Genomic DNA, 23,215 nt, shown 5'->3' with positions numbered 1-23,215 from the left:
AAAGAGGTATGGAATTCTAAAATACGATAATTTGAGGAGAGCACTTAAAGTCTCTTGGTCATGTTTAAGCAATCAAACATTAAGATAAAAGGGAGAAAAATTATAGCAGCAAAATTCCATTGAAAGAAAAGAAAGAAAAGATGGTTTATGAGTCCAGATTTTAGCTGCAAGTTCCTGGAATAATATAATCACTCTAAATAAACCATTCAGCTTCAGTTTGCATACCTGATTGGTGTTTTGACAAATAATACTGCAACTTCCTTAAGAACTCCTTGTATAAATTTTAAATTTTTAATAACCTTAACATTCGTTTATTTTTCCAAAAAGGGTGGAGGGGGTGATGTTTGAAAAACCATGTTTAAAATGGTCATCTTCTAATTTTGCCCTCAGGGCAGATGTTGGGTACCAATGGCAAAGGTGATGGCCTGTCTGAAGCCCATTCACTTTATCAGAGATGGGACGGCATATAGTTGTAGGTGGAATTTTCCAGGGAAACTATGCACATGTCCCCTGGAAGGAACTAAATATCTCACAGAGGGTTCATATACCACTCACAGACAGCAAGGAAAGTAGTAAAATAAAGAGTTGGCCACTCTGAGTGCTATGAGATTTAGCGTTCTGGTCAACAACATTAGCAACCCTCGAGGGGCAGGTCACTTACTCAGTTTTTGAAGATGCAGCTTCAAAAAGAGTAATGGTGAAAGACTGGTGGGATTTTACACTAATTCTCAATTCCCAGTGCCACACAAGGGAAGGCCATCCCTCACTTGTTGCTCAAAGCCTTCAGAACCCTGATCTCCAGAATGCAGCTTGATACTTTTTACTATTTCAACAGCTCCAATAAATGACTTTCTTTTTTACCCTCTTTCTAATTCATGCCCATGTCCTTCTGGAAGGGGCTTCTGTAATCTCCATAGATGGTCTTGTCCCCTCCTCTTACTCAGATCATGGCTTGGGTATTCCCTATTTTCCTCCATCAAATTCAACACTGATCCCTGCTTTCCTTAAATTCAGCCTATAAATCTTGTTTTCATCTAAAATTAAACCTGAAAAAGAGGAAACTCCTGGTTCTTTCATCAAATTTCTCTTCTTAGAGAGAAGCACTGATAGGCCCTACATACATGGTTGAGTAAAAACTGGGTAGCATGACCATCCAGATAATCCTTAGGGTCATATTGTTAGAACGAGTGCTCGATACTAAGCAGTACTTTGGTTGTCAACACAAGAAAACTGGATCTCAGAGAGTCTGGGTGACTTGTGAGTTTGCACAAAGGATCTGGGGCTAAAATCCAATGTTGTTTTCCACATACCACATTGCCTTCTTTTCATTCACTCTCTGCATATGGCACTCTTGTAGGTGCTACAGAAACACTTCCCAGGACCTTTCAATTCAGGAACAGCACTGTTGACATCCCAGCATGAAAGGGACATCACACACAACCCAACTGGGACTGGAGTGCACACCATGTGGTTATTTATATCATGTAACGCCTTAACCACCTTCTCCCTCCCCCCTCCTCCTCTCCCTGTGTTCAATCTGTCACTGACTCTGGCTGTTCCTTCTCTGTGGTAATGCCAAGGGCTGTCTCTGCTGCTGTGGAGGCTGCCTTCCAACAGCTCACTCCCTGATTCAGGCCCAGTGCCTCTCCTTATGGGGCCTCCTCCTCCCAACACTCTCCCTTCAGACATGCCAGACTGCCCTGGCAGCTGTCACCCCTTCACCTGCCATCCTGACCATGTCACACCCACCCCTGGGAAAATCTCCAGATGTGCCCTGAGCAAAACACAGAGGCCTGAGTGAGGAGACTGACAGGGAACAGGGCCCCTGAGAACACAGAGCAGGTGCCAAGTTGCAAAGAAAAGAGAAATGATAGACTTTAGAGTGAAACTAAAAATAAAGAGAATGTGTTTTAATGCCCTTTTGGCTGATTCATCTTTCCGTGGCACCAGAGAGAGGGGCGTTACCCTCTATTCACCAGTGCCTTATGTTTTGTCCACAAGGGCTCTCTTACCACATTTGAAAGAGTAAACAAGCAGTAACAATGTGAGTATAGGAGATAATGTTGGTAGCATGGCTACAATCTACAAGTTGGAGCCAGACTCATCTTACAATTTCCGTCATAGTCTTTCTCAAAAATGTGAGATAAGTAAAGTCCATATATGTAATTCCTCAACATCGCTTAGTGTTCTTTCTCTTGTTGTCTGTTTTCATCTCATTCAAGTATGGGTCCAAGATGGAGTAGTGATTAAGTGGGCCTGGTGACACTGTGTCCTTGGTGACTGCTTAGTCCCAAAGTTTGGTTGGCAGGAGAGGGAGCACTAGTTTTCCATCATTCCAGGGCAGGAACTAAACTCCAATACCTAGCCTAGTCTGCATAGCATCGACTTTTGTCCTAAAATTCATCAGTGAGTAAAAACGTTACTGGCTGTCAACAGCAGGCGAGAAGATGTAGAGGAAGAGAAAGGAAAGAGATGAGGCACAAAATGAAGAGAGAGGAGAAACATAAATAAATATGCTGGCTAAAAGTGAATGGGAAACCACTTCTGATCATCTCTTTCTCTCACAGCCATCTCATACCTTACAACACTGTTTTGAAATAAGTGGATGGATGTGGATGCTAGCACTGAACAACTACTGAGGAGAAATCAAAGGTTACAAGAGGTCAAGATAGCTTATCTTTGGTCATAAGACCATATGACTTTGCCTTGTTTAACTCGATAGGACGATCCATTGTCACGGTGTCTCTTGTGGATTAAAATTTCTTAGAACAGACTATACAACATAGAGTGTGGGTATCCTTTCAAAGGAATAGTTATGCATTTACTTTAATGGTGAACAGTCCTCCTTTATCTGGAAAGGACTTTTTGCAACCAAACTTTGGAAAGGATGCACTTTTAAGAGAAAGAGAGGAAGGGGATACCTGCCCAGCTAGCTATGTTATCCAACTCGAGTCTATGATAATACTAGTTATAAGACCTAACATTTATTCAGACTTTAGTGCATACCAGACATTGTGCAAAACACTGAACATACATTATCACTTAATCTTCCATCAGCCCGGGGAGCTGTCTTTTACATACGTCCATTTTATACAGCCTCTGAGTCTTAGAAGATTTGCTTCCTTGCCCAAGGTGAATGGCGAATAGGTGGCAGAACCCAGGTCCGCCTGACTCTAAGCCCTGTGCTGCCAGCCATTCCACATACTGCCTCTGACACTGGTATGTCTCCTGTCACAGGCAGATCATACTGGAATCCTGTACTATGTTCTAAATAATTGAAACAATGTGACCAGAAAATGGTAGCTAACTTATATAGCAGACCCAACTGAAGTAATTCAAACATAAAAATGACCTCTTGGCATTTGATTATCTTTTACCTTAGACGTTGATAAACCAAACTGTTCCCTTAGGATGACATTTCTGTCCAGCAAAGCATTTCTCTTGCCAAAGTATAATTTTGTTGGCTACATCTATCTCCTCCAAGCCCTGGAATCAGACCTAAGCTAGTAAATTGTGCTGTCCTGGCAAGACGCTTGTCCTCCAGGGGATTGTATCAGGCTAAAGTAATACATCATGTTGCTTCCCACTCTGTTGGCCCATTTCTCCAAAGAGTCCTAAAACGGTAATGTTTCTGCTCTGAATCGCTAGTTTTCTTGTCCCTAGGCCTTGTGTTTTAGCTTCCTGATCTTAGAGATAGAGGTGGACTAAACAGCACTATTTTTACACCTGCCCTTGAGTTGAGGGTTTCCAAAAGAAAGGAGTGCTTAAAGAAAGGGGAAGCCCCATAGATCTTTGCTTCATTCTTTTCAGACCCACAGATACACAAACACTGACTTGATTGGGTGATGAGAAGAGTTTGGTCTTTTGGGGTTGTGGGGATTTAGTAGCTGAGAAAGAGTTACGGAGTGATGGGGGTGGGCGTGGGTCAAATAGGGCCAAGATTCCTAGAAAAGATGACCTTGTCCAACTGAGAAGTAGTGGGACCAGCAAACGCCAGCAGTTAAAATTTAACATAGGCCAAAATGAAATCAATGCCTAAATGTGATAGGTTTTTCAGAAAAGTTCATGACATGTAGTTCATAGAAGAGAGGACATTTTCTCAGTGTTCACTTTTACAGATGCTAAAGGTCGATCCTACTTGGAAAGATCCTTCTGCCAAAAAGCAGAAATGTATGGAGTCCAGTAGCAACATTTAAGGCAGGGAATATATAGATACTTTAGAAAAACTTCTTCAAAAATAATCCTAATTTCAAAGTGTCTGACAGTAGCCTTGATACTGATGGTAACTCACTCGACTCCCTGACACATTTAAGTGTGTGTTATTCTAACTGCATAATGAGGTGCCTAGTTTCTAGTAGTGAAAGCCTCTTTCCGTATCTTTACTGAGCACGTGACAACATAGATCTTAATAATGTTTTCACTCGTGTGATTTCCACAGAAATTTTTTTAAAGGTAAAATATTGACGCATCAAAAGGGCTTTAAACTAAATGCCAATCCTACAAATTCAGAAACTATCAACCCAACAATGTATTACATTTGAATTTGGATAAATAGTCTTATCACAATTTTCCTCATTTTAGGAATTAACAAAAGGAGTCTAGTTTTCCCTGTGAAGCCATAAAATGTGTAAAAAGCATTGGGAGGTGATTCTCACTTTTCCAACAAATGAAAATAACAATTAAAATGCTAAAATAGAAGTAACTTTAAGATTGCTCCTGTTTCACTCAACTTTCCTAGAGTATACCATCCAAAGTTATGCCAGCTGAATGATTTTTTAAAGGATTTTGTTTATTTATTTGAGAGATAGTGATATAGTGAGAAAGAGAGAGAGAGAGTGAAGAGAGCACAGAGGGGTGAGTGGAGTGGGGAGGGTGAAGCAGGCTACCATTGAGCAGGGAGCCCTGTTGGGTTTTACGTGGGGCTCAATCCCAAGATCATGATGTGAGCCAAAGGCAGACGCTTAATTAACTGTGCCACCCAGGTGCCTCAGACATTTTTTATTAGACAGGGTGGCCCATGGGGAAACATTGCCCTAAAAAATTAGTTATTCTGAGTTACTCTAAACTTGTCAACATGTTTGGAGGTTTGGGATAAATAGTTGGTATAAGGAATCTAATTTTCTGGCTTCTATAGATTCTTATTGTAGTATTTAATTTTGAGATCAATCCTCAGTTAATCAAAGTTAAATGGAAGTAGTTTCTTATTACTTAATAACTGCATCCATGTTTTCTATCAAACACATAATTGTGAATTTTCTAGAAATAGCCAACTTGAATTGTCTTACTTCTTTTTTTCTGCCTTCAAAATATGATTGACCTCAGAACCTACTCCTGTTCGCAATTTCTAAAGAACAGCTTTACTCCTCAGAACCAAAAGAGTAGCAAGTTGTGTCTTCAGAACTGGCTATTTCCCTCTTTGCAAAATATTTGCATTTTTCGTTGCTTAGCGATTCTTCAAATCAATGTCTCCTCTTTCCACTGATGGGGTTAAAATAATTAAAGTTTTCCTCAATGAAACAGAAAGTTTCAAAGGAAATCAAAATTGAGTACAGCATCCTAATTGCATTTCAAGAAACCTATAACACAAGCATATATAGTGCCAGTAGACGTAGTACCATCTCCTCCAGTAATGAACAACTAGAATTCTTTGTTCTAGCAGTGATGATCCCAGTTTAATCTCAGCATTACACCTTTTCCTTCAGAGATGGAGGGAAGCAAGTTGCTTGCATCTATGACAAAATGTGAGACTCAGCTAATTGGTGTGGTTTTGATGATGCCACAATTCTGCCCGAAACCCTTGTAACTAGCAAGTTTGCCCTGAAGATTATTGAATTACTCCACTGACCATGCATTATTTAAAGGGAAGTGCTATTATTATAGAAGCCAGCTGCTTCACCATTGGAATTCTGTCTGTTGGCCAACTTTCAAGATGCAGCACTGCACTGTGACTATGCATTATGTCTACTCATTGTGGAGTCAAAGCCTAGGTTAGGTGGTGGCCAACTTTTCTGCTAAGCAATATTTGGTGTGCATGCGTTGGAGCAAAACTACTGACAAAATAAATATATAAATATATAAAATTTTCAATGTCAATACTGTCAGCAAGAAAAATTCTGTGAAATTTTATACATGTCTGTCTGTTCACGCTAATGGTCCCTTCATAACGCCAGTACCACAGAACTCTGGGACTACACCTACTTGCAGAAAGGACTATCCTTTTTCTATTCTATTCCTTTTGTAGTAGTTTCAAGTGAAGAAAAATATTTTATGACTCTTGGAGAACTCAAGTAATAAATAGAAAAAAATATTTTCACTTTCTAAGTTAAAAAATATTTGAACGTCTTTCTTCAAGACAAAGTAAGTAGCTTCCAGCCATACTGAATATTTGGCCTAGATGGGTTTTCTCCTCCATTTCTTTACTTTTAACAGAATCTCTGAAATAGACAGGTCTATGGCAGCCGTACACTGTGCAGAATACAGGAATATACACCCACGATCTCTGGTGGGTGTTCATAAAGACTTTGCTTCACTGTTTCTAGCTATGGGAAGTTCATTACCTTTAAAAGAAGTTTGTCCCATTTTTAATACTTTTGAAGTACAAATTGTTAGGATTTTTTTAATATGAAGGCAATATTTGTTTCCTATTCACCTACCAATTCTGACTCTGCCCACAGAAGCAGAATTACATAGTTCCTAATGAGGAGTTTTTAAAGGCAAGGATAGAACAATTCATTCTATCTCATTTAAAAATTAATCATAGGGGCGCCTGGGTGGCTCTGCAGTTCAGCGTCTTCCTTCGGCTCAGGGTATGATCCTGGAGTCCTAGGATCAAGTCCCACATTGGGCTCCCTTCATAGAGCCTGCTTCTCCCTCTGCCTATGTCTCTGCCTCTCTCTCTCCATGTCCCTCGTGAATAAATAAATAATAAAATCTTTAAAAATAATTTAAAAATATACAAAAAATAATAAAAATCAATCATAAAGACAAGAGTTATAATTTACAGGTCGTTAAAAATCCCCATTTTTCTCAAAATTGATACTGGAGGAAATGAATTTACAGCCTTTCTATTACACTACATTGTTTGAGACTTCTAGTTTCAGCCCATAGCAACAAATGTCTATATTTTGGTTCTAGAAAAAAAGTAATATGAGTGTACTGATGGTAGGAATGCAAAATGGTACAGCCACTATGGAAAATGGTATGGAGGTTCCTCAAGAAATTAAAAATAAGTTTATCATGCAATCTAGGAATTCTGGGTATTTATCTGAAAAAAAAATGAAACACTAATTTGAAAAGATTATGTGCACATCTAAGCCCATTGCATTGCAACATTATTTATAATAGCCAAGATATGGAGGCAACCTAAGTGTCCATCAATAGATGATTTTTTTTTAAAGTGTGGTATATAGTACATACAATGGAATATTATTCAACCATAAAAAACAATGAAATGTTGCCATTTGTAGCAACATCGATAGACCTAGAGGTATCACACTAAGTGAAATAAATCAGATGAATAAAGACAGATACCACACGATTTCACTTATATGTGGAATCTAAAAAAACAAAACAAATGAACAAACAAAAGAGAAACAGCCTCATAGATACAGAAAACAATATGGTGGTTGCCAGAGGGGAAGGGTGGAGGATGGGCAAAATAAGGGAAGGGGATTAAAAGATATAAACTTCCAGTTATAAAATAAATGAAAAACAAGGATACAATGTGCAACACAGGGTTTATAACAGCTTTGTATGGTGAAAGATGGTAGCTATACTTATCATGGGGATCATTTCTTAATGTATATAAATGTTGAATCACTATATTGTGCACCTAAAACTAATAATATAATAGTCATATTATAGTAGTATATCAACTAAACTTCACATTTGTACACATATTATAGTAGAATGTCAACTGCACTTCAATTAAAAAAGAAAGAAAGAATATGAGGCACTCGAAGATAAAGGACGAAATTTGATCTTCAACTGTGGCCTCTTGATTAGTAAAAATGATTTGTTTTTGTTGTTACATGTCCTATGTAGAACCAGAAATCAAGTCTATAGGACATTTCAAAGGGTGAATTTAACTTTAAAGGGCAATATGTAAATATTTGTTATATTCATATATTCCCAATGAAGTACAATTAGTCCATTGTAGATACCATGAATAGACAAAGAAAAACATTTCTCTAGCATTATGGTAGCTAGAGATAACCAGTAGTTATTTGTTATGGTAAAATCCAAGTCTGTTTACCACCATTTCAACAATATTAAAAAGAAATAGATGAACATAAGGTAAACTTTCTTTATGGAGCATTACAGAAAAGTCCTAAATTTCTGTTCATAAATTCATTGCTCTATGGACTGAGAAAGCACAGCTATTTTATAGACTGAGCCATGTCAAACTCTGAGCTCATCTAAGAAAGGTGACAAAGCAGATGCCCAGTGTGGGTTTTTTTTTTTTTCTGCACTGATGATTACTTTCTACTTCATAAAAGGAAATAGATGTGTGGTGAGTTTCATGGCTATTGACAGTTGTCAAGAAGAGAATATGCAGTACATAGTGTTTTCTGCCTTCCCAAGACTAAGGTTGCTTTCCTCCTCCAGAAGGAAGATTACAGTAGAGATGCATGAAATGGAAATGCTAAAGAGGTCTGGAGTTACAAAACCTATCCCTCTCCATCTTCAACCCATAAGCATGAATTTTGAAATGGGTTGTTTCTGAGTTAGCCAAGGTTGGATGTTTTTGGAACCACCTTTACCACCCCACCTCTAAAACATCAAACTATTCTATACTGTACAACAACAACAAAAAATCCCAATTATGTCTCATTAAGAAGTTTATAGTTTCGACAGAGAGCAGCCATTACCTGTGGTGGACAACAGGGAGAGCTCAAAGTAGGCTTCTCCCCACCGGAAGAGAAAAACCAAAGTGTATCAGCTACTCGTAACTGGCTGACCCCTTCAACCTCTTGAAATAACCACTTAGCAAAAAGTATGTAGAAGTCCTTTGTGGATTACAAAGAACCATGTAAGCCTATTTGTGCCTTTCCTCTAATTTATAGTCCCAGGAAAAGACTATAAAAACAAAAAACATTGTTTACATTGCCCAAGGGACTGGCCAAGTCTCAGCTTGCCAGGGCCAGGCTTGCGAACAGAACGAGAGTCTTCTGCACGTGGATCCTCCAATGGCAAGTGAAAACGCTACTAAGTCTTCAATTGGGGCCAGCTGCCTAGTCCCTCCCAAACCCCTCAACTATGAGGCACCCACAGGGTTTGCCCCTAAGCGAGAAAGTAGACCCCACCCAAAGAGACCACAAATGAACCCTCACTGAATTACTGCCCCCAGCTGCCCTAAGAATGACAATAAACCTGCCTTATGGGGAGGAAGCATCCCCAGGCTCCTGTGCCAAACATCAGGAAAACATTTGGGTTTGTAGAGGATGCCATGAACGGTTGGCCCTTCAAGCAGTGAAGCAGCCAAACTAGTTTGGTAGCAGGCCATTTCCATGGGTCTGATCTTCCCAACCAGGGAGTTCAAAATACACATGGGGATTTTGACTTTCAGAACACCATTCCCAACAATAGTGTCATTATTATACAAGCATAAGACTTTTTATTTAAAATATGACATTGTCTTCTGTGTCAGGAATAAAGACTGAACATATGCCAGATTGATTAGTTGGATTCTCCTAGATCAGTGGTTCACAAATTTTCCTCCGTGAAGGCTGAATATCAGTGCAGAAGACCAGGCGCTACACCTCCCAAGGGAGATGAGAGATGAGAGAGATGAGAGAAAGCCAAGATCCAGTCTCCCTGCCTTCCCCTGAGCCACAGCAGTTTCACTTCTGTCTGCTTTATCGATTGGTGTATAAGCAAAGTTTGGTTTAACAGAAGTTCTACTTTGACAAAAAGTTTACAAAGAACTCAGGTGCTTTTCAAGTTCCTATGACAAGTACACGTAAGCTTGTTTTGCCCTCTCTTTTTAATTCTAGAGCCAGGAAAACTGTGTCCGAATCAAAACAATAAGAAATAAAACTAAACCAAAACCTACTTGCCAAGTAAAGAGGTCTAATTGATTTGCAAATATCAAAAGAAATGGGATTCATGATGTGCCTCTGGGCAATGAGACTCACACGAAGGATTGACTTTTAGCTCGTTCTCTCTCTCAGGGTAGTAGCTATTCTATGAGAAAACAGAATCAATTGTTCTGTTCTCTCTATGGTGATAGAGGAGGAAGGCCCATTACACTAGTATTGTTACCAATTTCAAGTTCCAAAGCACCTGGATGCAGTTAATATGAAAGCTGCTTCTTCACAGACTCTATAAGACCCTGACCCTAGGGTGCTCAGAGGAAGTGAACCAACATTTATTTAGGATCTGCTCCGTATCAAATTATGTTCTAAGTACTTTTCTTTATCTTTATCTTTTCTTTATGATTATCTCATGCAATCCTCAAAGAATCCTTATAAGGAAGACATTATAAACCTACTTTACAAATGGGTAAACTGGGGCCCAGAAGGTTTAAATGACTTGTCCCTAATTACAGAACATGCAGGGATAGATCTGACCTTGAATCCTGGTTCCACCCCTTACTGCATGAATGACTTGCTTCAAGTCGTTCTGGGCCTGTTTTCACATCAGTAAAATGAGGAGCCCTTTCCAGACTTAAAATTCCTTTGATACTCAACCTGATGTTATAATGGAAGCAGTTAAGCAAAAGAGCAAACACTTGAGCCATCCTGAGCATAAAAACTAGGCAGATTTGCTAAAAAGATGAAAAAAACTTAACACATGATCTTCATTTAATTAATACTCCTAGCTGCCTCCAAACTAAGCAAATATATAAGGAAAGACTCAGTTTGGGTGTAGACGAGATCCTTGACAACAGGTTTCTGAGAACTCAAGAATTAACACAAAATCCCCAGTGCACAAGTTAGTGCTAAGGCATGTGGGGCAGAGTCCAGAGCCACACTGGGATCCAGAAGGATTTGTGGGGCCAGGAATTGTTGGGGAAGCTTCAGGAAGAGATTGGGATGTGTAGGTTGACCAGCTGTGGGGAGGAGAGGCTTCCGGGGTTGGGTGGAACTGTGGAGGTAGCATATTCCCCTCTAAAGCCAGGCCACCTTGTGTTTGATTTGCACAGACAAGCCCACAGGTTACGGCTCCAGCAGTCGGAGGGCACCTCAGACAGGCATCGTGGATGAGTGCTGCTTCCGGAGCTGTGATCTGAGGAGGCTAGAGATGTACTGTGCACCCCTCAAGCCTGCCAAGTCTGCCCGCTCAGTCCGTGCCCAGCGCCACACCGACATGCCCAAGGCTCAGAAGGTAAGCTAGCTGGCGGGGAAGGATCTACCATCCTCAAGACATTGAAATGTCTTCTATCTGTGGGGAGGCCAAATAGGAATTACGGCCAATATCCTGGCTCACAGGTCAGAAAGACACCGTCCTCACTTCAGAGCTCCATCCCTCTGGTCACTCCACATTGTAGATTCTCCTTTCCACTCCTCTGGATGATCTGATACCAGAAGACAATGGAGAACAGTCACTAAACATGAGCTTTGGTATCAGACAAAACTGAAGTCCAGTCGCCAACTGAGAGCCCTTGACCAAGTAACATAACCTATCCAAACCTGTTTCATCAGTAAAATTGGGATAATAATACCTACCACATCAACTCGTTTTCAGAATTAATAAATACACATGCAATTCTTTCCTCATCCTGCACGAAGTAACTGTTGGACAAGTGTTAACAGCTTTCATAATTGTAATTAATAACAAGGCATGCAACTTTTTTCAAGTCCTAGTAATCTGTGAAGGTGCAAAGAAAAAATATATGCTAAAATGGGAATTATTTGAAGTTCACATTCAATGGCAAACTTAATTAAAGAAAAAAAACCACTAAACATAGAAATTTCTGTTTGGCTCTAAGAATAACCTAGAAATTTCTAATGACTAAAATCCATAGGTGTCTTTTTCTAAAACCTAGACTTCTTTTTTTTTTTTTTTAAAAAAACCTAGACTTCAAATGTACCTTAGAGCTACTATTTATGCCATCAAAAGTACATAAATTATCTGATGCATATTAGTCACTTGATAAATTTTGTTGTAAGAGTGAATACATGAATGAACAAATGAATAGAAGTGATTTGGTGATTTAAATTTTAGTCCTGAAGTAGCAAAAATGATACTGAAGAGTAGGGGGTAGGTGAAGGAGGGAAAAAAAAATAAGGAAGGGTGGGTAAGGAGAGCAAAGCCCAAGGAGCACCCCTTTGGGACACTGTTTAAAAAACCATAAACCAAAAACAAAAACAAAACTGTGGTTTTAATCCCTGGAGCCAAAGTTAGCTAGCATTGTGCAGAGAGCTTAAGAGAAACCGAGAAGCTCACAGTGACACATTTGCTGCTTCCTGGTCCTACACTGCTGCCAAGCTGGGGGGAGGACTCAGGAGCTCAGTGGAGATGTGACCCCCAGGGAGCCACCATGAATGATGGAAAGGGGCTGGGAGGGGAGTGCAGTAGCTGGGGGGTGGGGGCAAGTCAGGGAGCAAGCACCACAGAAGCTGTGTAAGTGAATGTGGCTGAGAAGTGTGCTTGGGGAGATAAAGGCAGGGTAGTTCTTTCTGTTCCCCGGTGACCACTGCCTCACAGTGTCTAGTGGGGGTGGGGGGGAGGTGGGGGGGGGTGGGGGGGTGGTCAGAGATGAGTCCTAGGGTTCTAGAAGTTTGTGTCTTGTGACTGAGGCCTTAGCCAACCCTCCACCACCAATGCTGTCTCCTGTAGCACATGAAGCCCAGGCATTCCGGGCTGACGCAAAGGCTCTGTTTTCTGGGACACACCCAGGGAGCCACTCGTTCTCAATGCAATTATTTTTGTGATGTTTGCAGTATCATCCCCCATCTACCACCAAGAGAATGAAGTCTCAGAGGAGAAGGAAAGGTGGGCCAAAGAAACGCCCAGGAGGGGAACAGAAGGTGGGGACTGAAGCAAGTCAGCAGATGAAAGGAAAGAAGAAAGAGCAGAGAAGGGAGACTGGAGCTAGAAACTGAACGCAGAGGCAAGAAAGGAAACTGGAGGAGAGAAGGACTAAGCAGACAGAGGCAAGGACGATGGGAGAGAAGCAGACAGCGATAAAGAAAAGTGGGAAGTGCTATAGAGGAATGAAGAACGGTAGGCGTGGTGGAGCTAGATGGTGCATGTGATGGAAAGAGGTGGAAGCTGCTGTAGAATGTGGCTAACAAATATGGAGAGGATGGAAAAGACGAATGTAATGCCCAAGGAAGCCCAGAGGAAAAAAAGTGGCCAGAATGAAAGAAGGAACACAAATTATGAAAGAGGCAAATAAGACACTACATTCCCCTCCCTGCTTAAAAAAAATAAAAATAAAAATAAACAAACAAATAAGAGTAAAAGAATTAAGATTTAAAAAAAAATCAAGGTTTTTTTATATGCAAAGTTCTGTGTGAAGCTATTGTAGAACTGCCCATGTCAATATATGTCCATAGTTAAATATTAGCCCCAAATTCTCAGCAAGACTGAATTGTGTCACAGAAGTTCCCAGATTTCCTTTCCTGTGGTGTCACTGGAGGCTGGGTTTCTTAGTCAAGTGCATGTTCAGGCCAAAGGGCACTCAGTGTTTGCTTAAAGGCCTGTGGGGCCAGTGAGGTAACCTGGAAGAAGAGGTCATTGATCCTTCCCTTTTTATTTTTGCACTTTGGAATCAGATATAAAAGATGCATTTGTCTGCTTGGGTTTGTGCTAACAATGTACCACAGACTGGGTGGCTTAAGCAACAGATATTTTCACACATTTCTGGAAGTTGGAAGTCCAGATGAAGGGGTTGACCTCATTTTAACTAAATTACCTCAGCCAACACCTTATCTCCAAATAGGACACATTTTGGGTACTGGGAGTCAGGCCTTGAATGTATGAACAGCTGAGGAGAGGCATGGTTCAGTCCATAACTGTCTGATTACTGTCTTCTGATGCCATCTGCTATGAAAACTCTGTGTCTGTCTGTCTCTCTCTCTCACACACACACACAGACACGAATCTAGGTCAGATATGACATCCTGTGAGTTTCTGTTCCATGGAAACACTAGGACAAAAAGCCTGTGAAACTGATTGGTTCAATCCCTTCATTTTAAAGACAAGAATACTGAGAACCATAGAAGAGTGAAGGCACGCTTGAGTTCCAAGCTACACTCCTTCTGGCTGGCAGAGAAAAGCACAAATAATCAACATGGACTGAGAAAGAATTCTGAAAGGAAAAGTCAGGGCAGAAATACACAGCACACGAAATCTTCCATTAGCTTACTATTTTTCCACCAGAAGGAAGGAAGGAAGGGCATGAATGAGAGCAAGGGGCTGGATTTCCCTGAAGGTAAAAACAAAACAAAAACAAAACAAAACAAAAAGCTAAGTAGAACCACAGAATTTAGGTCTTCTAAATCTTTTCCTTCAGCTTCTTTGATCTAACTAGTAGGGTTGGAGTCTTCGTAGATATAAAACAAAAATTGTCAAGATCATCCAAATTATGAACTATAGGAACTGAGAGAGGGTGTAAGAGAGAAGTGGTTAGCCAAGCACATGACAACACTTGTGGTGAGAAGATGACTAAACCAAGAGTGAAGCATTTCATCCAAATCACCTACTCTGAAGATGTCAATTGTATAAATGAACCTCCTTTCTGCCTGGTCCTTCATGCCTCTGCTGGCTTTCTACTTCAGGATCATTCTTCCTCTGTGGTGCACTGAAAAATATAATAAATATAACATAATGTAACATAACAGGCCATGCCCAAGGCTCAGCCCAGGAGGAAAAGTTCTAGTCAGATACATGTCAAGCCCCAGATGGGAGCCGAGCCACTTCTGCTGTGATTCCAAAAGCCTGGCCTGTCTGAATAGACCAGGTAGGCTGGTATCTAAACCCACCTAGCCAGCCACCTAATTCAGGAGATGCTGAGTTATTCCACTAAGACATCCATGCTTTGAGACCAGCTCAGAAGTGAGCTGATGCTTGCTGTGACCACCACCTAAGAGTGGTTTGCAAATACAGATGGCTCTTCAAGTTCCACAGAAGAACTAACAACTCATGTCCCATGGAAAGGTTCCTCAGAGGATTATCTCTTTTCCTTCTTTCATTGTTGACTGAGTATATGCCAATTATGACCGAAAGCTTTGGATAAACTATAATTATACTCTACAATAAATTTCATTCAAAAGGAGTGAGGCAAAGACTTTAAAAGAAAAACAAAAGAATGGAACCTCCTAGTTAAAGAATGCTTGACTCTCACGCTATGGATTAAAATAATTTCTTTTTGGAATGGGTTTTATTGGCTCTAAAGCAGTCACCTTGAATGCCTACATATGGTTTCTGAAGGATATGAATCGACTAAATGGGAAGAACCTATTATTATTGTCTTTCCATCTCCTCCTCTCTAGTGTCAATGCTAAGCACCCAGTGATACATGTAATGCTAGATGGACAGGTGGACAGATGGATGGCTGGATAAAAACAGATGGAAAAAAAGGTGAGAGAGGCAGCTGAATAGTGGTAAAGAAGACCATAAAAATAAGTAGCAGTGCTGAGATGAATGATTCCTCTCGTCCTTGCATGAGACAGCGAGACAAAGGCAGAGTAAAAAAGGAAGCAAAGGAGTTGTACTGACACAGCCTTGCGTGTTTTGAACTTCCTTCTAGAGCTTACACAGAAAGCATTCAAGGACTTACTGAGAAAGGTGGCCACGGATTGAATAGTCCTTTATAGTGAATGTTGTACACTTATTGCTCTCCCCAATGCTTTCTTAAAGTAGGCAGAGTATTCATCATCATTTAGAATTCTTTTGTTTCTACCATTTGTCTTGGGGCAAATTGATGACCAGCTGCAAAACTAATGGGAAGATGGAAGGAATCATGATCCTGAAGTAAAATCGTCAAAAAATATCTTTATGAAGCATCTACAATGTGCCAAATTGTAGAAAAATATCTTTATTGAACACCTACAGTGCACCAACCTCTGCACAAGGCATGAAGGGGAATCCTAAAATAGATTGAAGAGGGAGGAAAACATAGCAGTTAAGAACACAGATGTTAGAGCCACACTGCCCAGGTTCAAATCCCGACTCTCACTCACTGGTTGTGTGGCCAGGGCAAATCACGACATTTAGACATTTATGTGTGCCTTGGTTTTCTCATCTGTCAAACAAGGGTGCTAACTGATGATACTTCCTAGGGTTGTGAGGGATTCACTGAGATAACATCTATATAAATGTGTATGGGAGCATGTGTGTACAAACACATATTATATTGCTTAAAATGGTTCCTGGCATATGGTAATCACCTTTAGAGTTTTAGTTACATTATTTTATCTAGTTCTGAAAATTAGAGCCATCTGAAACAAACGTAAAAAATCGATCTCTTCAAGGGGAAGCGAGTCTTGTATTGTCACCAAAACCTTCAAAGCCACGTTTGCCAGTGCTTTTTGGTGAGGTGGTAGCCAGGTTTCAAGCAGATGATAGAAGAGGACTCAGTGACCTTAGAGTCCTTCCAACCCAGAAAACCCCAGTTCTATGAATAATTCCATCTTAAATGGAAGCTCAGCTCTCCCATGTGAGGAACTATTAACTTTTATTTCAAGGTCACAGAATGAACTTTCAGAAAGAAAAACCACCATTTTTCTCAACCAGTTAGAATCAAATGTAATATGTGTTTTCATTTCATGGTGCCTGAGGAAAATTTAATTGTAGCATGAACTCCAGCTCTTACTAGTTTTAAGTAAAATTGCCAAAATAAATAGAAATGTGGGATATTTCCGGGCTCACACAGCTTCCGGGACATTTCAGTTCCTAGGGCTGCCGATCCAGTGCCTTTCACAAGCATTTGATCTTCTTTCAAACATCTCTTGAAAACAAACAAAACCTCATACAGCTTCGAATGTGTGTGCTGTTGGGATGTAAGGGTGGAAAAAGAGGCAAAAAAAAAAAAAAAAAAAAAAGTCCTCAAAGAGCCCCTCCTCCCTCCCTCCACCCCTTGACCACCTCCCTCCCGCCAACCACCAACAGGAAATAGTTTTCTTAAGTAATGCATTTTGCAATTTCTTCAGGCCCTGAGCATTCATCCATGGGGAAAGATGAGGTCCATTCTCTTTACTTGTCTGTGTGATGGGAATAAGGCCTTTTACTCTTTAATAGGTAATAGGGAACTGACTTTTAATCCAAGGGCAAAGTTGACAGTTGGAAGTTAAAGTGGAAGCCCTTGGTAGCGATAAGATACATTGTTTGAGATGAAGCAGAATGCCCCTTTATGGGGTTAGGGGTTTGGGGTAAATCATTTTCCAAAATTATAGGTAGATACAACTTCTTGGTTTTTCTTTCAGTGAAGAATTCCTCAGGTTTGTATGCTCATCAAAATGGCTAAAAGCCCAGCAACTGGTTCCTATGAAAATCAGTGACAGTCTTTATTGACCTAAGCAAGACAAGTCCACTTATAAAGAAGGGGGCAGGTGAGGTTGGCAAAGGTTCTTCAGAGGCCACTAAACTTCTAGGTTGAAATCAGCTTCTCCGTCCTCAGGGTGCTAACTGAAATGTGAGCACCTTGCCCTGATGTCCACAGGTTTGGGGTTCATCTTTGATGGGACCCTTTAATGCCTTTACTGCTACTTCCCTTTTATCCAGCAACCAAAGGAGGTTATTTAGAAATACTGACGTATGCTTAAACTCAAAAAGAGAGAAATAGGAATTGAGAACATCAGGGAAATTACATGAAATGTGGGACAATGGGCCTGTGAGTCTATAACTGGTACTTCTAACAAGCAGCCAGGAAAGTTCTCACCATATATTAGAGGCAAAATTACAGATCTGATGGGCTAAATAAGTAACAAGAGCTGGAAAACATTTCTGAAAAATTTTTATCTTTATTTTATTTACTAATGTGGTTACAGGTTTAAGACCCATTGGTCAGGAAACTGACTCTTGAAAAGTAGAAGTTTGATAGAAATAAGAATGTTAAAGAAGCATCCAACTAATTTTTATTCTAAATGCCCTTGCTGGTAATTTAAAATCTGTAATTAACTACAGAAAATAGTTTTGAGGAGAAAGGGATTCTTTTCTCTACTTTCACGTTGTGTGTGTGTGTGTGTGTGTGTGCAGTTTTGTGTTCTAGGATTCTTGCAACCACTAGTGATTTGGAGTGAATCACTTTCAAAATTATAGGTAAATACAATTTCTTGGCTTTTCTTTCAGTAAAGGCAAACTCTTATGTGAAAACTAATCACCATTTGAGAGAAATCACATTATTCTTTCGTCTTTTCAAAGGTTTAGTCCCAAGTTAAATATTCAGGAAACAACGGGAACATTATTGAAGTGCCAGAAAGAAGTTGGTTTTCTTTCTATTGTATCTTCTTCTAAGGATCCATGGGTTTCAACTACCTCCAATCTCATCTACAGAGGTAGAAAGAATGGCTCCGTAGGTTAGAAAACAGAAACTTTCACATAGAACCAGTCTGAAACTCTAGAAACCTTGAGGTCTAATTCTTGACCCAGCACAATCAAAGGTCAGTTGCATCCAGCCTGTCTTCATTCCAGCAAGCCCTGCCCCTACTTCTATCAGAGAATAGGCGTTGTTAAGAGCAAGGCCTATAAAAGGCTGAGCATGATGGCAATTCTTCTGCCTCATGAAGTAACCCTGGAGTTCCCAGTGAGAGACCAAGAGATTTTACATCAAACCCAAGCTGACCAAATGGCCTAATCTTCTAAGATGGGATTCACATGCCTGAAGTTTTTATAAAATTCTGTGTAAAATATATAAACACTTGTATGGGGCTTTCTGCCTGGCCAGCTCCAAGAGGTCAAGCAATCAAAGACTAAGCATCTCTGCCACCTGTGAAAATATGATGTGCTCTTTTCACAACTGTAGCTAACAATCATAGTAAGACAAAATTACCAAATGATGTGGTGCCAGTCCACAGCAGGTTGATGGCCGCTTAAGGATTCCTAATCAGCTGACTGTCGCAGACTTGGGAGTATGCCATATTTATGCTATGGTGTGAGTGTGGTATGACTGAGTAGTTCATGAGGCATTGCAGGATTAGAAAATCAGAGAAGCATAAATGAATCAATTAAGACAGCATCATTACTGTTACTTCCTCAATATCTGTTGATTTAGGCCACTGTTGGATGCTCTGGTGGGTCTGTCTGTAAACAATGACATTTATTTTCTTCTTCAAGTGAGTATTAGGATGAAGGTAGAAACAATTCTGATTTCTAAAAACTGTATATGCGCATGAATTGTTCTTGCACCATTTTCTGTCTTGGAAAAGCTCTGGTTGGCACCCTGTGTGTTTACTTTTATATGCTGAAAGGCTCCCATCAACCTCAAACAGATGCAAATCACTTTAACTTGTCATAGTGTTATTTTGTTCATCCCAGAAGTTCAGACAAGCCTTCCAAACTTCCAAAATTTCTCTCAATTCAGCGAGGAGGAATATTTAGAACACAGCCTTTGAGTGTTGTGCCCAGATGTGTCACACACACAAAGAATGAGTGGAGGTGGGCAACACCCTTTCCTACTGATCCTGTGAACTCATCACTACAACGTTGAAATGACACCAAAAGGTACAACCCTGGGCCTCACATCTCCTCAGAACATTGTAATGTGAATCGCTGCATACACTACTTTCAGGACCCCAGCATAAGTTGTACGACAGAGGAAACAAAGGCCTTTTGGAGGCTGGAGAGAAAGAAAAAAATAATAATAATCAAATCCAGTTTTTAGGTAAAAATGTACTGAATCTTTAGCACATTATCAGTGAAATTGCTAGAATGTGGTGTTTCACTTTTTAAAATACCACAATAGTTGAACCTTTCAGCAATTCCAAAATCAACTCCCTCTGGGAAAGATAGTGGGCTTAAACTTTTATATATATATACATATACACACACACACACATATATATATATATATCACAGACACAAACAGCTAACTGAACAAGCTGCCCATAAAATCAACAGTCTAAGCAACCTGAACCCTGAAGTGTTTTACAACATCCTTCAAGACTATTAAAGGCAACCTAAATACCTCTTGCCAAAATACCCCTCAGCACTTTTTTTCCCCTTTTCTTTTTCTTTTTTTCTCTACAGGCTTTTAAACAACTTTGGTAGTGATTTCTTACATCACAGACAGAAATATCTGAAATAGAGAGTCAGGTGGTATCCTTTGAAGAGTAAGAAAGTTGCTAAATCAGGATAATCCTCGAGGAATTACAGGACAAATATAAATTCCCTAAATCCTAGGGATTCCTAGGGATGCACCAGTCACTAGAAAAAAAAAAAGAGGTATACATCTGCTATCCCAGCACTGAAGGGAGTACTGAGTACCCAGTAAGTCAAGATTCCCTTTCTCCAGCCAGGGAAAGGTCAACACCCTTCAATGGGATGTGCTTTGACCACATCAATTATAAAAAGGGCAGTGGGCAATAAGAATAGGTGGTATTTGTTAAACACACACTTGTGGTGAGGATTATACTGAATTATTTCAGTTAATCGTCATCTTTAGCCTGTAGGATAAGTACTACGATTATCCCCATTGTACCGATCTAAAAACTTGGGCTGAGTAAGGCTAAATGTCTTGCCATGGTCTTGCTCTAACAAGTGGTCAGATCAGAATCTAAACTCAAGATGGACTCCAGGGCGTTAGCCATGAACTGCACTCTTTCTTCTGCATTTTTTCACATATGTGTCTTGTACTATCATCCACTGATTGTAAGTTCCAAAACAGGAGGGGCCTCCGTAGTATGTGTCCCCACAGAGAACATGGCAGGAAGTAGGAAGCTGAGACAAGGGGGCTAAACTCTGTTCTACTAACTGTAGGAAAATTTAAACAATTTGACAAGCATTTCCTGGTTTGCTCCATTTGTCCAAAGCACCATGAGTCTGGGGAAGATCCAGAGTTGAAGGAAACATGTTACCTGCCCTCAAGGAGCTTACTTTTCAGTGGGGACACACAGACATAATTCACTCTACTGAATGCACCTCAATGCTCTAACAAAGATAGAGGCAGAGTGGACTTTGAGAGCATAAAGGTCTACACAGACGGATGTTGCTAATAAATGAGCTCATAAAATGAATCAAAAGCAAGGGCCCTTGAAACAGTAGGCTCACACACAACTATGCCAGGTCAAGTGTGTAAGGGTGATCACATGTCCCCATAACAGCATTATGAGGTGGGTGTGCTTACCCCCGCCTTTTACTTTACAGAAGAGGAAATAGGAGCAAACAATGTTGTGATTGTCAAAGTCCCTTAATTCCTGTGTGGGGAGGTGGGATCCTAACCAGGTGTATAATAAGCCCAGGTCTTTGGGGGAAAAGAGATGGGACTGGGTTACATGAGCAGGACTTTATTAGGGAGAAATACCTGTGAGGAAGGAAACTGGGGAGGAACCAGGAAGTCTGGGCAGACCATCAGAACACAGTGCAAGTGAAGGACCCCAAGTGAAGGAGAAGGGCAGGGGGAGAGAGTGTTGGGTGGAAGTGTCTCGAACTGCTTTACAGTCTAAGGAAGAGTGCAGAAAAGGCCCTGGGGGTCCTTGAACCAAAAGTTTGCCAAGAAAGGAGTCTTGCATGTCCCAGGAATGGGTCTACCTTGTGTCCCCACCATGCTCAGTCTTGGAATTGGGGGAGGTGCCAGCTCTGGGCCACTCCCCATGGCCAGAGAAGAGGGTCATATTGGGAAAAAATGGCCATTCCCACTGTAACTGCAGAAATGGTAGGATGAGGTAATTTCCAGGAAAAAAGTAAGAGGCTGAGCAGACCGACATTACATCCAAACTGTATACCTTTTACTTTGTTAAGAGGCAACCATCGCACCAGGAACACAAGTCTCTTGAAATGTGCACCTTTGTCCTTTGGCTTTAAAAGTCACATCCCAAAGTGCTGAGTAGATTGCAGAATACTTACTTTCTTGGCTCCTGGAGATGAAAGGCTGACCACCTTCCTGGAATTTGAACTTATGATTCCCTCAAGTAAAGAAATATCAAAGATGATACTGAAATATCTAAATTGTCCTCCACAATCTCATGTGTCTCCAGGCCGAACCAAGCAAAATAGCTAGAGCACATCCTTTCTGGCAGGTAAAGAGCTGATACCTGGGCGATCTTTCCAATTATCTGCTCTCCTTTTTCCCCCCATTTTGCCCTTTTTGGGCAAAGGTCAATGCTGAGTTAGGACTTTATGGGATATAGTAGGCTGCTAATATTCTGTACTGGACATTATTTTCCCACCATTTTTATAGGGTGCCAGGATTTTCTTAGACTTTGTGTCATACAATACTTACTTGTTTGGAGTAGTTGAGATGGAAACATAATCTATTGAAAACATCACTGCTTCCTCTCTGAATTTTTTTTAAAGATTTTATTTATTTACTCATGAGAGACAGAGAGAGAGAGAGAGAGAGAGAAAGAGGCAGAGACACAGGCAGAGGGAGAAGCAGGCTTCATGCAGGAAGCCTGACATGGGATTCAATCCAGGGTCTCTCCAGGATTAAGGCCCTGGGCTGAAGGCAGCACTAAACCGCTGAGCCACCAGGGCTGCCCTTCCTCTCTGAATTTAAAGAGACTATTATCATTCTTCTTTTAGATAATATTTTTCGAGCCAAAATCTCATAAAGATGGGCAGGGGGAAAAAAGAAAGGCTTATAATATCCACAGGATTAGCTTTGGCTAACTTGATACTCTGCTACTAGATTCCTATGATTAACAATATAAATGAGGCCCAGCTCACACTGGTAGGGAGGACATCCCCTTGCCCTCTAAACAAGCATCTAACACTGTCTAGGATCATGGGCAGCTTATAATATTGTCAATAATGATAATAATAATCATTATTCCAATATTATTGGAAAGATATTTGGACCTTGGAGTACCCAATAATGTTTAATAATAATAATCATTATTCCAATATTATTGGAAAGATATTTGGACCTTGGAGTACCCAATAATGTTTTATCTTTTGGGGAAGCCATATGATAGAATGGCTAACTGGTGAGCTCCAGAATCAGAGGAAACTGGTACAAATCCCAACCACGGTCACATCTTCCCTGTAAGAAATTAGGAAAGTTGGCTTTTCTAAGCTTCAGATTCCTTAAAGGTAAAATGAGCAAGACACAGTATCCACCTCCAAGTGAACTAGGAGAATTAATTAAGAAAAATACGTGCAACTAACA

The 23,215-nt window shown here is 40.4% G+C and overlaps 1 protein-coding gene across 6 annotated transcripts in view; it reads left to right on the top strand.

Annotated features, from left to right (window-relative positions):
- Positions 1-23,215, top strand: part of IGF1 (insulin like growth factor 1) — a 78,981-nt gene that overhangs the window by 45,285 nt on the left and 10,481 nt on the right. For 2 of the 6 annotated variants that reach the window (XM_072724737.1, XM_072724738.1), the window contains exons 3-4: positions 11,147-11,328; positions 12,888-12,939. In XM_072724737.1, the coding sequence (XP_072580838.1) occupies positions 11,147-11,328; positions 12,888-12,939 (234 nt within the window). Of the gene's footprint in view, positions 1-11,146; positions 11,329-12,887; positions 13,192-23,215 lie in introns of those variants that run through there. The other 4 variants (XM_026013092.2, XM_026013093.2, XM_026013095.2 and 1 more) reach the window with 2 other exon arrangements.

Source organism: Vulpes vulpes, chromosome 10 (assembly GCF_048418805.1).
Source record: "Vulpes vulpes isolate BD-2025 chromosome 10, VulVul3, whole genome shotgun sequence".
NCBI classification, from domain to species: Eukaryota; Metazoa; Chordata; class Mammalia; order Carnivora; family Canidae; genus Vulpes; species Vulpes vulpes.
This window is presented reverse-complemented; position numbering and strand designations above follow the sequence as displayed.